Raw genomic sequence first — 13,217 nt, 5'->3', positions numbered from 1 at the left:
ATTTGACTAAAATGTCATCATCACTTTATAGAACTGTCTCTGGACTACCAAGGTTATTTCGAAAGAAACCATGTCTATCTTTGAATCAAAGGCATATATTTACGGGAAGTTGTATTGATGGTAAATTTTGCAATTTTCATAGGATTGATAACTTAAGATTAAGTATTAAAGATACATGGTTTGAAATGGGAACGAATAGATACCAAATCGTACTTATGTCAAATCGCCCCGTGGTAGGCCTATGTATAATCCGACCAACACATTTCAAGGCAAACTGTGCAGGTTATTTAAGTACTGAAAAGTGATTTAGAAGCATATAGAATAAGACTATAATTGAATTTGCTATTACAGATATGCATGTATTATTAGGATTGTGGAGTGAATTGAAATAAAGTAAATTTCCACACCTGGTTAATGATTCAGTGGGCAGTAAGTGAAATTTTTCCATGTCAGATTTCAACATTTAATATTCAAAATATACAGATAGTATATTTTATATTTCTTTAAAGCAAGTGATGGCTTACATGATGACCAAGTCCAGATACAACAAATGGCAAGAAATTTTGCTGATAATGAAATGGCACCTAAAATGAAAGAATGGGATCAAGAGGTAAGCATCGCAGGCATAAACAACAATATTATGACTATTTTATCCTGTTTGCATCAGTTTTAAAAAGTTTTAAAGTTATTTTTGATTTAGTTTTTATCAGCATTGATTTTGTTTTGTCAAGGAAACAGAATATTAAGTCAATTTGTATGAGAGGGGGACTGTGTGAAATATTACATATATTGTGTTATTTTGATTTTTCAATTAATTTCATAGATTTTATCATTCAAGATCAATGATTTTCTGTCTATTACAGGAATATTTTCCAAGGGATGTATTTAAGAAAGCAGGAGAATTAGGATTTGGTGCTGTATATTGTAGAGAGAAATATGGTGGTACAGGACTCAAGAGATTAGATGCCTCTGTTATATTTGAAGCATTAGCAACTGGTTGTGTGAGCACTACAGCCTATATTAGTATTCATAAGTATGATTGCAACTATAATGTTAGAAATATTATGTGACAATTTTAAGGTTTTATTAAACTCATATTTCCTTCATTGCATTCTGTATTCATGACCCATCAATCACATTATATAAATATATGATCTATGACTCAACTTTAGTTTGACTTGGAGTACATCATAATGTTATATTGTCCTCTTATAAGAGAGATGAAAGTTAAGGCAAGGCATGTTTAAGCCCTCTATATATATATATATATGTTTGAGTCCACATAGCTAATATTGTTTTATTTTAGTATGTGTGGCTGGATGGTTGATGAATTTGGTAGTGATTCTTTACGTGAAAAATGGATACCTAAATTAGCATCCATGGAAACATGTGCATCATACTGCCTAACAGAGCCTGGTAGGGTTCTTATAACATGTAATATATTGAAATATAATTGAAAGCACATATTACAGAGCTGAAATAGCTAAAAAAATCGGCAATTCATGTATAAATTTGTAATGAAGTAATATTTCATATAAATAGGCTTCATGTTACATGATACTAGATTATTTATCCTCTTGAACATTCATTTATTTCATATTTGACCATGTTTTAGACGTAATAAAAACATATTGGTAAACCAAGAATGATTGAATAGAATAAGGAAGTTTCATCTGAACTATACAAATATAGAACACACTATTTAACATGCAACCTACTTAATATTTTGTGTGTTAAACCTATGAATCTTTATTAATAATTGATAATAATATTGTTATTATTTAAGGTGCTGGTAGTGATGCAGCTTCTTTAATTACATCGGCCAAGAAGGATGGTGATCATTATGTTTTAAATGGTGAAAAGGTATGCTAACACAACAACCATCTTTATAATTTTTATATAATATATATTTTCATGTATTGAGATTTCTTTTCGTGTAATATGTGGTCCTGGATTCAATTGATTTCAGAATACCAACTATTGGAATGATACAAATAGAATATAATATATATATATATATACTCATTAAAAGACTAGAATATCTGTCTTGGAAACATCTAAAACAGAATCAGGACACTTAATAAATCCATAGAACTATGAAGCTATGATCCTGTTTCACTTATTGTTTATTGGTTTATTTTTTTAATTTTTTTTTTTAGTTTGGACAGTCTTGGTGTATCTGGACCAGTGAACCTTGTTAAGGCTCATCCAACTATTACAACCATCTATTTGAAGATCAATCTATACCATACCCCTCTAACTATATGATTTATTTCTATAGGTATTTATAAGTGGTGCCGGCGCTACTGATGTATATATAGTTATGTGTAGAACTGGTGGGGAGGGAGCCAAAGGAATCTCATGTTTTTTAATTGAAAAAGATACTCCTGGTTTGTCATTTGGTAAAAAAGAAAAGAAGGTGAGAAAAACTTAAATTCAATTCAATAATTTCAAGATTGGAATCTAATGGAACTCTCCTTGTTGTGATTGTTGTGAATATTTTTCCTAGGACATAATAATCACAACACTTTGTAATAGCATCTACAAATATCACATTTTTCAGGTGGGCTGGAATTCTCATCCAATAAGAGCTGTCATATTTGAAGATTGTAAAGTGCCAGTTTCTAATAGAATTGGTGAAGAGGGGGAAGGTTTTACTATAGCAATGAGAGGTTTAAATGGTGGACGAATAAATGTAGGTATGTACTTTTCACTCAGGTTTGTTATTATAAAGTATATGTAAAAATCTTTCAATTTTTTTATTTTTAGGTTTGAAATGCCTAAAAATATTTATGCAAAATAAAATGCTTTGAGTTTGGGTAAGTCTATAAGTTTAGTATCATGAGAATACCCTGTTTTTCTTTTAAAAAATACTATCTGCTTTTCCCATCATTCCATAAAATTCAGTAATTTAGGTGGTATAATCTTTTCATATTGGGAGAGTAAGATAACATGTAATATTTGTAAGACCAATTTCCTGGATTCCTTTCATGTAATTATTTTATTAAAGCATCCTGTTCACTTGGTGGTGCCCATGCTAGTATGGAACATGTCAGAAATCATTTTAAAGTCAGGAAACAATTCGGCCAAACTTTAGAGAACTTCCAGGTAATTTATCATTTGCTTTGTCTCACAGTAGTAAATTTTAGCAATTTAGTTGACAATAGTTAGCCTTGCAGCTTTTGATCTATCAATACTTAAAAGATTTCCACCTCTTGATTTATATACCGGTAAAGGGGATTTTATTTTAACATTTTTATATTGTTCAGAGTTCAAGTTGATCTGCTGTTAAGGTGCAAAAAATTATCAAAATCAACAATTTTCTTTACAGTATTTACAGTTTATGTTTGCTGATATGGCAGCAGCTCTACTAGCTTCTAGATTATTAGTTAGGAATGCTGCTGAAGCTTTAGACAATACTGCTCCTAATGCTGTTCCTTTGTGTTCTATGGCTAAATTATTCGCAACAGAAGAATGTTTTAAAGTGAGTTTGTATTTTTGCATGGTTCTAGTTATTGATACAAAGATGTAGAAAATTCACTTGTTTTTCCCTATAGCCTTCTGGTCATGGATGGGTATTGATTTTGTAAAAGTAATATGTTATATTATTGATATTATATAGATTTGTAATCAAGCTCTACAGATGTTTGGTGGTTATGGCTATTTAAAGGAATATCCTGTACAACAATATTTTAGAGATAGCAGAGTACATTGTATTTTAGAGGGTAAGTCTCTGATTATAATATAAATCTGGGTGTGTCGTTTCTGTGGGTGAACTATAGAAGTGACATTAACCACTAAGATCTTCATTTAAATCAAACTTCTGTTCATCAACCATTTTATTATGCTATATTTACTAGAGCAACTTAAAGAAATAAACTAAATGGCTTTGTTTAGAATGGTCATATTAAAAGCTTCACTTCACTGATATAACTCTGCAAATCACTGTGTCAATATGGCATTGTTTCAGTTTGCAGAGTAACCATAAGTAAGTCAAAGGAATATATCTTTAGATGTAAATGTTATTTTGTAGGTACCAATGAAATGATGAGATTATTAGTTTCAAGAGATATATTGAAAGAAAGATAACTCTTCCACTACAGTCCACAGTGGTGTGCTTCTTACTCAGGTGATAGAAATGAACCCAGTGATTTAAAAAAAAAAAAAACCAAAAAAATCTGTCTGACCAGAAATATTTTGTCAGTGAATCAAAACTTATCATATCTCAGTGTAAATATATTGTAGATATAAGAAACACTTTTTTCTATCAAGGCATTTTCTGACATTTATAATGTATTGTTTTACAAGAAACATTTTATCAAGAATTTAAATGTGATGCATATTATAGTGTTTTAATATCAATCGTATTGAATGATTTAAGTTGGTGTTTTGTATTGTTGTGAATTTTTATTCATCTTCATAATGTCAAGATATAAGGCCTACAAACCCTGTCTAATACTTTGATATCTTAAAGATACTTTTCTTGTATCATGCTAGTTAGTTAATGCAGAAATTTGATAGTATGCTAGACAAAAACAGCCTATTAACTAGCAGCATACAAAAATTGCCTAATTATGTCAAGGTGGTGTTTACCCAGAGCCTCTGGTGTTTTTATTGGTGTTCATTCAACACCTTTATCATAAGCCCACATCATTATTGTAGCCGCTTTAGTTTTTAAAATAAAACAAACCAAATACATAATATATATTTTATTTATTAAGATTTGTATGTTTAAAACCATTTTGAAAACATTGTAACCAATTATCTTTATATAATATTATGATAGGACAGTATACATGGCAAGGCATGCAAGTATATTTGAAGACACCTGCAGGACAATAACTTAAATTTGTCACTTTAACTGAAGTCAGATGGTGGTGATAGTCTTGCATGGTCCATTTGGTTACCCTGGGGTAGGAAGTATATTGATTTGGCAGGGCAATTAAAATTTAAATAATTTGTATACAGTTCTAATTAATGTATAAAATAGATACCCAAACGTCCGTTTCCAAATCCAGAAGTAAATATTATCTTTATTCTCAGATTAATTAATAGACAATAAAGAGACAGGTGGAATGTCAGAACAACACAATGGAGATAATTATCCTGATGCAATACTGTGATCAAGTGATGTAACCATAGTAACCAATAATAAAAATAAACAACAACATTGGCAGAAGAAACCCAACAAGTAAATTGAATAATTTTAATAAAACCTTGCAAAAGTTAAAGTAAAATGAAATATGAAAAATAAAATGTCAAGCTTAATCCAATACTTTGATAAAGATCTTCCACTTTTTTCAATTTTTTTTGAAACAGCAATACAATTTTTTTGGGGATTACAAGACAAATGATTTAAAAAAAACTCCTCCCAAGACAATTCCTGAAGACCATACAAGACCCAAAGACTGAACTCCTTTAAAAAATTGCATTAGACTGGACATTGTTTATATACATATATACTGGTATATTTTATAATAATTTAGACAATAATGTATTAAAATGCATAAGGCATGATTTTAAAGTGTGATTCTATACTGTGAATGTTTTCTAATATAAATTGCAATTTTTTTTCTATATATCCATAATGTGATAGGAAAGTGTCATTCTATTCTTATCCAAAATGTGATTATAAAATGTGTGATTATATTCCTTATGATGAAGTCTCAGATTGTAAGAAATGGGTACTGTAAATAATGCATTTTGTGTTTGAAAATAAGAAATGTCACATATTGTTCATTTGAGGACAAAAATATGTTAAAACAAGAAAAATGATCAGAAGATTTCATAATAGAACTTTCGATAATATAAAACACTAAAGATTGTAAAATTAACAAAAACAACAGCTCTTAAGTTTGTTATTCTAGTGTTAAGACATACTGGATAAAATTTGGCAGAAAAATTCAATTCTAATTCCACAACTTGAAGTGTCCTTTACATTATAGACTCTGTGATCTCAAAAATGAATTTAAGTCATAAATCCTGTCATGGAAAAGTCAAGTTCATATAAGATTAGTCATTTTTAATGTGAAACATCTAAAAACAAGTCAACAATAATTTAATGAGCAGCAACCTTAGGTATAAACAAAAACAAACGTAACAAAATACATAATTAACAACCAAAAGTTAAAAAAAAAATCAGCCTATAAGAGATACAAACCCACAAATATCATTTTTATATAACACCATTTATAATCGCACTTTGTCAGGATTTTGTTCAAACCAATTACAGGTTTCCTTGATTGCTGAAATTATGAATCAATATTGAATATATTATGTATTTGAATAGAGATTGAAAGCATGATGGTGCAGTCTCAAAAGCTGTCTTTTCAGTTTGATGGTTGTCTCTCTCAAGTTTTAAAAAGGTTGTTTTTGAAGCTCACGAGTTTGTCTTTCAAGTATAAGAGACTCTTAAATGTACTTCAAAGCTAGTACTCAAAATCTAAAGATATTCTCTCACTTCAGTCTAAGAGGATGTCTCAGTATCAAGACAACAGAAAGATAACCTCAGAGGTTGTTTATCATAAGTTTTCAAGTCTCGGGGGTTGTCAAAAAATGTATTTCAAATCAGTGAGTGTCAAGTTCCCTGTACTGTGGAAATGTTGTTGATTTTACCTTGTTTAATAGGGGTAAATTTAAAATCGGGCAAATATTTCCTTAGTTTAGCATTACTGGCTGTTTTCTTGAATTGACCGTCAGATTTTTCAGTATCATACTAATGACAAGTTAAGGTTACTTAAACTATATACCAGTACTTATGAAATCTATGATAATTAAATTTGACTAGTGAACACAAGAAAATCACAATGTTTTAGTATGAAAAATGAGATGGTATGATACATCAGCGCTGTTGATGATTTTACCTTCAAATCTTCATATCTTGTTATAACAGTTGCCTGTGCAAATGTGTTGCATTGATAATTGATAACTTGTTTATTTCCAACCCCTTTGGCCTTATCACAATGAAAGGTGATTAGACACTATAGGTTAGAGGAACTTAACATGTGGATAGAGAAAAAAAAGAAAAAATAGGTAGAATTGGGCATCCCATCATTAGAGCAGTGGACAACATGCTATGTGTGGATATGGATCTGGACGGATAATTGTGATTTACCAAATCTTTATATTTTACGATTATATCAAAAGGATACTTTGACTTCCCCTTTAAAGTCCATGGCTTCCACAACCAGTTCAGCAGCTTCTCTAATAGATACCTCATCTTCCTCTCCAACTAAATATAACAAGAATTATCATCAACAGCAATATTTGAGACATGTTTTTGAGCGTATTTTTTTACTAAAGGTTTTTCTGATCAAAGAATGTTATAACTGTTTCAGAGATGAAACAATTCACTTTCATGATGTTGTATGGGAATTAGGAATGGTACAAGCCATCCTCAAAAAACCATGATAAGGGTGTGGACAGACATCCCTGAATATAATTTGAAATAAAAAATGTATTACCTGACAAGATTATTGGATCAATTTCATTATATTCTCTCAGTACCCATAAAAACAATCTAGCTAAATCTAGAGAATATATAAATTGTCTTCTAGGAGAGCCTGTTCCCCACACCACAAATGGAGTGCTATTTTCTATAAAAAAATTCAAATAAAACATGTCTATACTCTAAAATATGCTGGAACTCTCCTTGTTGTAGAGGTTGTCCAACCTCAATGCCATTCAACTTCTTTCATTTATTTTACAATAGATGGATGTCTAACATGACATACAGAAGGCAAATATAAACATTGACATTGATATGATTTATGCAAACCACTAATTGATGTTTGATAACAAACTACGCAGAATTTCAAAAGTATTGACAATGCTTTAACTGAACACAGTATTTGGTTGAAATTTTGGGTGTCCCAAGATGTAATTGAAAGAAAGCAAGACATTTTTTAAGCATCATTAGGGTAGGAAAATAAGATTTCAGAATGCCAGAATTTAAAACTCAAACTTACTTTTAGCTGTGTGAACCTTGTTTATGAGACCAGGTAAAACGTGGCCATCTTCTAAGTTAAAGTTGTCATAAGGACCAAATACATTAGTTGGAATGACTGAAGTAAAGTTACATCCATGCTGGGTGTGATAACCACGGTTCTGTACATCTATCATTCTTTTGGCAAATGAATAGCCAAAATTACTGCTATGAGGTGGACCATTATGTACCTATAATAAAAACATGAAGAAAGATATGTTGACATTTAAAATATAATACACTTCATTATTAAAGGGATGTAGTCATCTAGGTATTTGTTTTGCCAGATAAATCTATAACTTAGCTCAGAGTTATGTCCGGTGAAAGCATTGCTTGATTATATTTTAGCAATGTGTTATTTTACTGGTGCACTGTTTTCATTTCTTGATCATAAACCAGTTTCTCTGTCTTTTTTTCACCAAACATTTCAATTATTCCCTTAGTTGGGGTGGGTATGATGTTGGCCATTACAAAGGTCTGATAGGCAGTGCAACATACGCAGCAATTAAAGGATACAGTCAAACAGAAATTCAGAAATTATGCAGATGGGAATCCAAGGCCTTTCGTAAATACATTTGTATTCAATCCATTAATATATATAAGATTCATAATTATATAGGAGCAAGATTTTTGTTTGTGGAAAGTATATTACAAACTACTTTTCACCTTAAAGCCTAGTAGAGTAGAGTATGCAAGTGCTACTCTATAATACTTTAAATTTAGTTACAAGTTTGTTGCCTTGTCCCTTCTTCCTGTTAAAAACTGTGTATGACTTATAATGTTATGCAATGGGGGGATTTCCAATCACACAGAATGCCTTGATATTTATGGTTCTGTGTGATTTCCAATTGTGGCGGGTTGGAACCACCCTCCCTGCCCTGATCACATTATTTTGCAATATTGTTATGTGTTTATTAATTTATAGATGTTATATAAATATTACTTCTTTTTAACAATCATGATACATTATGGGTTTCAGGTTGAAACCACCATTGTTTTGATATTTATATCAATTATTCGTTTTTACATATGTTTTGTTAAAGTTAAGTATGTTATTATTTTTATATGTTTTTATTATGTATTCATGATCGTTACTTCATTCAAATAAATGGCCTTAAAGAGAAATGCAGGCAAATTCAACTTCTGTTCTTCTGATTAGGCTATTGAAGAGATACAAAGCCATGCAGTGTGCATTACAGCAAATTTTGGTATCAGTCTAAAAGTTTACTCTTATTTGATTTTCAAACGTAAAGGAAACTTTTATAGCACAAGCCCTCCAAGCATTTTCACAGACAGGTCAAAATGTGATCAAAAATCCCTTTGTCCATCATCCACATATCTGAAAGTTCTATTGGTTTAGAGACAAGAATTGATGATGAGCATAAACATGATTTTGACAATGTTAATCACACATCACACTGTTTATCACACATGTACCTAATACATGACATTGGTCATCAGATTTGACTGTGGTCAAATCACAAAAATAACACTTACCATTGTTTCATCAATAGGATATGTTGTTTTATCAGGAAATATACAGGTTGATAAACATGATACAACTTTCTTCACACCAGTTTCATAACTTGTATGTAATACATTATCATTGATAATAGAATTTACTCTCTATAACATACAAACATTAAAAGGTTGATATCATTTTATTCAACTGGTTAATATCACTTTATTAAAAGGACTGATATCACAATATTAATTGGGCTGATATCACTATGTTTATAGGACTCATATCACATTAATCACAGGCTGATATCACTATATTCAACTGTGTGATATCACTATATTCAACTGATTGAAATCACTTTATTCAATTGATTGATATGGCTTTAAATCATTGGGTGATAACATCTCATCTCATTGTATATCTGCTGATATCACTATATTCAATTGATTTATATTGCTTTAATTAATTGGGTGATATTATTTTATCTGGTCTGATATCACTATATTCAATTGGCTGATAGCATTATATTTAAAGGGCTATATTCAAAGGGCTGATATCACCTTATTCAAAGGGATGATATCACTTCATTCAAATATTTGATATGACTATTCAACCAAGGCAAAGAATAAAACAATATTCAAACTTACAAAAAAATCTAAATTGTACTTCAGATTTCGAAATAAGCCCCCCACAAAAGCTGCTAAATGTATGACATGAGTTGGTTTATGTTTTGCAAACATCGCCTTGGTGGCATCTCGATCACTGAAAAAACAATATTGATGTTTATATTTTATGGTTATTTTTGACTTTATTGTAAATAGTCAACAGCTGACAAAAATAATTAATTAATAAAAGTCACAAATTGACAAGAGTGGAAAAATAATTAAAGCCTGTAGTCGAAACTTTTTTGAGGATGACTGAGATTGATTTCTACAATTCACTTTTTGAAAATAAATTTCTTAGATTTTCTGAAAGCAGACAAGATATAGCTTTATTTAGATCATTTAAATTACATATATCATTATCTTTCCAATGACAAATAACTCTTCCATACTTACGTCAAATCTGCATCTTTGGAAGAAACAAATATCCACTTTTCATCATCTCTTTTTTCATCTTGCACAACTCTTTCAATGGCTTTACCAACCAATCCACTTCCTCCTGTGACTAAAATAACCTTTTGATCTGCTGCCATCCTAATTTGACCGTCTGCAATAATAGTAAGAACAATCAAACTTATGTCTACTGTATTTGCTTGCTGAGTCAGCAGTAGAGTATGAAACATGGAAGTGATGTGTATTTTAATTCAAATTTATTTTTCTACTTGTTATGGATGATTGGTCAGATAAATATCCCTAGTTCTATCAGCTAACATTGTACTCACATTAATTTTTAGAGTAGAAGATCTTGTAAAAATTATCTAATCTATAGATCTAGATGGTGATTAAAGCTGTTACATAATGTACACACATACTGCATGGACACAGCTTGTATTGTTGTCACATGTTAACATAAATGAGAGGAGGACTTTATAGTTGAATGATAAAATTTGGATTATACAATATATTGTTTTAAAAAGATTAAATAACTGGAATAGTAAAAATATTTCTCTATCAAATTGGTGAGAAAAACAACACAGTATTCCTCATCACTGATTACAAAATTAATGTCCTTTCATCATAAATATAAACTTGTGCATTTATATATTCTGTTGAAAATGCAAAAAACCAGTAAAAAAAATATCAATGAAAATTTTTGATAGGGTCGAATATAATTTAATTTCCCATACATGTTGTAAAGTCAGTCAGCAATTCAGTCAGTGATTTAACATCATTGATTAAAAATCTGGGCAACACCCATTCAACATGGGAAATAATGTGAATTAAGATCAATTTAAAAACTTAAATACATATTAATAACTTACACACTTATGGAAAACTATGAGGTCATTTTCATAGCCTTATACAGAATTATTTTGATAAGTTGTAAAATAAATTTATCTTTTCATTGATAAGAGGGTGTGGTTTTAATAACAATGGAATAACTATTTCTAGTAACATTAAGATTTGCAAGAAAGATTTTTTTAAGAATACTACCTAATGATACCTTACTACCTAATGATACCTTACTACCTAATGATACCTAATGATACCTTACTACCTAATGATACCTTACTACCTAATGATACCTGTATGATTAGCTAAAATTATTAATTATTGCAACAGTTTAACACTAATAATAAATTTTTAGTAATAAATGTCATGTCTTTAGGATGGGACAATACACCCCCCCATCCGCCCCCCTTTTAGAAGAATTTCCCTCATAGCTCACTGCATAAAATTGGCTGTCTTCATTCTCTCAATTAGGCGCAGAAAAATAGGCCTAAAAACTCCATTCATTACATTCAAAGATATCTTTTCATGCAGAACAGGTTAGTGAATACATGGTATAAACAGTATTTATTTCAAAACACAAAAATGCATACTTGAATAAAAGACATAAAAATAATTGTCAAGCTTCGTCAAAATATATTACAAATTTAATCAATAAATTCATACTAGTATGTCTAACACATTTTGGTTGAAGTTTGGTCAATTGATGTCCCGAAAAAATTAATAATAGGGCCATATGATTGCAAACTATTCTACATTACTAAAATCAAAAAACAAGAAAATTCATTGACATTTAAACATTAACAATGGAAATGTGATTCGTTAATTATTGACGATCATCAATCTGGAAATTCAGAGTAAATATTGATTAAATTACATATTGATTATTTCACCTCATATAAACCTTAATTACACTTGTAAGTAAGATGTTGTCTTAGAAGTTAGATAGAGCAGGTGCCACTTAACAGAAATTAATCACTTAATAGGCTAAATATTGAGATGTCTGTAAATGTAATACATGCTAAAAAATATTTTTTAAACATTTATAACCTTGTATTTGTTACCAAAAAAAATAATATCAATACAGAAGTCGAAATTTTCTCCCTTTTTGACATTTTGATCAAGTTTTATTTCAATATTATGTATTTTCGTCCTTAGTCGCACCCACTGGCGATACCATTGGCAAACAATGAAAAAAAAACGACACAAAATGCACATCAATGATAACCATGAATTACACACTTTTATAATAAGTTTTACCTTCCTATCAGCTTTCAATTTTCTGTTTGCAAGTCTGTATTTTTACTGACAAGTAGATCAAACTCGCTTTATCGCACAAATCGACTCGTAAAGAAGAATTTTTCAATAATGCCACGTGACCCACCAGCTTAACAGGTATGGAAGCCTGTTGCGGCCACATAAATTAGCATTCATTCATTGGTCTATAATATTTAGTAGGTTTACTTTTTGTTTGAAGGCAATTTTGTTAAGACACTTCCGCATATAAGCCTACACTATTTCCAGGTATTTTTTTTATCAGAAGAAGAAACTAACATTCTCTCATGTAAATTGATAGCTATGGATAGGCTTGATTAAATAAGGAGCGATTATTGTTTTCGTATTTAAGTTATTGACAGGGAATTTATCAATAATTGTTATATTGAACAATTTCACAACAACCTAGATAACACTCCAACCATACGATGGCTCACATAGGCCTACGACATTTTACAATTTTTATTTTGAATTAAAACCTTTAATTTTCACCTAGGTGATAATGATTTTCACCCAGGTGATAATGATTTTCACCCAGGTGCAAGTTAGGTGATAATTCCTATAATATTTAACCAAAAAACTTTTATTTTCACCTAGGTGAAAA

The 13,217-nt window shown here is 30.2% G+C and overlaps 2 protein-coding genes across 2 annotated transcripts; one reads left to right on the top strand and one right to left on the bottom strand.

Moving 5' to 3' along the window:
- LOTGIDRAFT_229142 (hypothetical protein) lies at nucleotides 1-4,168 on the top strand. Its single transcript, XM_009062039.1, has 11 exons — nucleotides 1-120; nucleotides 510-610; nucleotides 864-1,033; nucleotides 1,307-1,416; nucleotides 1,787-1,863; nucleotides 2,282-2,419; nucleotides 2,564-2,699; nucleotides 3,011-3,108; nucleotides 3,332-3,484; nucleotides 3,623-3,725; nucleotides 4,034-4,168. Exons 1-11 carry the CDS (start codon nucleotides 12-14, stop codon nucleotides 4,087-4,089), a joined length of 1,251 nt encoding a protein of 416 aa, XP_009060287.1. The 5' UTR covers nucleotides 1-11; the 3' UTR covers nucleotides 4,090-4,168.
- A 526-nt stretch (nucleotides 4,169-4,694) lies between these two features.
- LOTGIDRAFT_205768 (hypothetical protein) lies at nucleotides 4,695-12,722 on the bottom strand. Its single transcript, XM_009062038.1, has 9 exons — nucleotides 12,599-12,722; nucleotides 10,505-10,655; nucleotides 10,094-10,208; nucleotides 9,482-9,610; nucleotides 7,968-8,175; nucleotides 7,464-7,595; nucleotides 7,152-7,231; nucleotides 6,616-6,715; nucleotides 4,695-6,245 (listed from the first exon to the last, which is right to left on the bottom strand). Exons 2-9 carry the CDS (start codon nucleotides 10,639-10,641, stop codon nucleotides 6,190-6,192), a joined length of 957 nt encoding a protein of 318 aa, XP_009060286.1. The 5' UTR covers nucleotides 10,642-10,655; nucleotides 12,599-12,722; the 3' UTR covers nucleotides 4,695-6,189.
- Between the last annotated feature and the right edge of the window lie 495 nt (nucleotides 12,723-13,217).

This window comes from Lottia gigantea (assembly GCF_000327385.1).
Source record: "Lottia gigantea unplaced genomic scaffold LOTGIsca_5, whole genome shotgun sequence".
Classification (NCBI taxonomy): Eukaryota; Metazoa; Mollusca; class Gastropoda; family Lottiidae; genus Lottia; species Lottia gigantea.
Note: the sequence above shows the minus strand (reverse complement) of the source record. Positions and strands in the feature narration are given on the sequence as shown.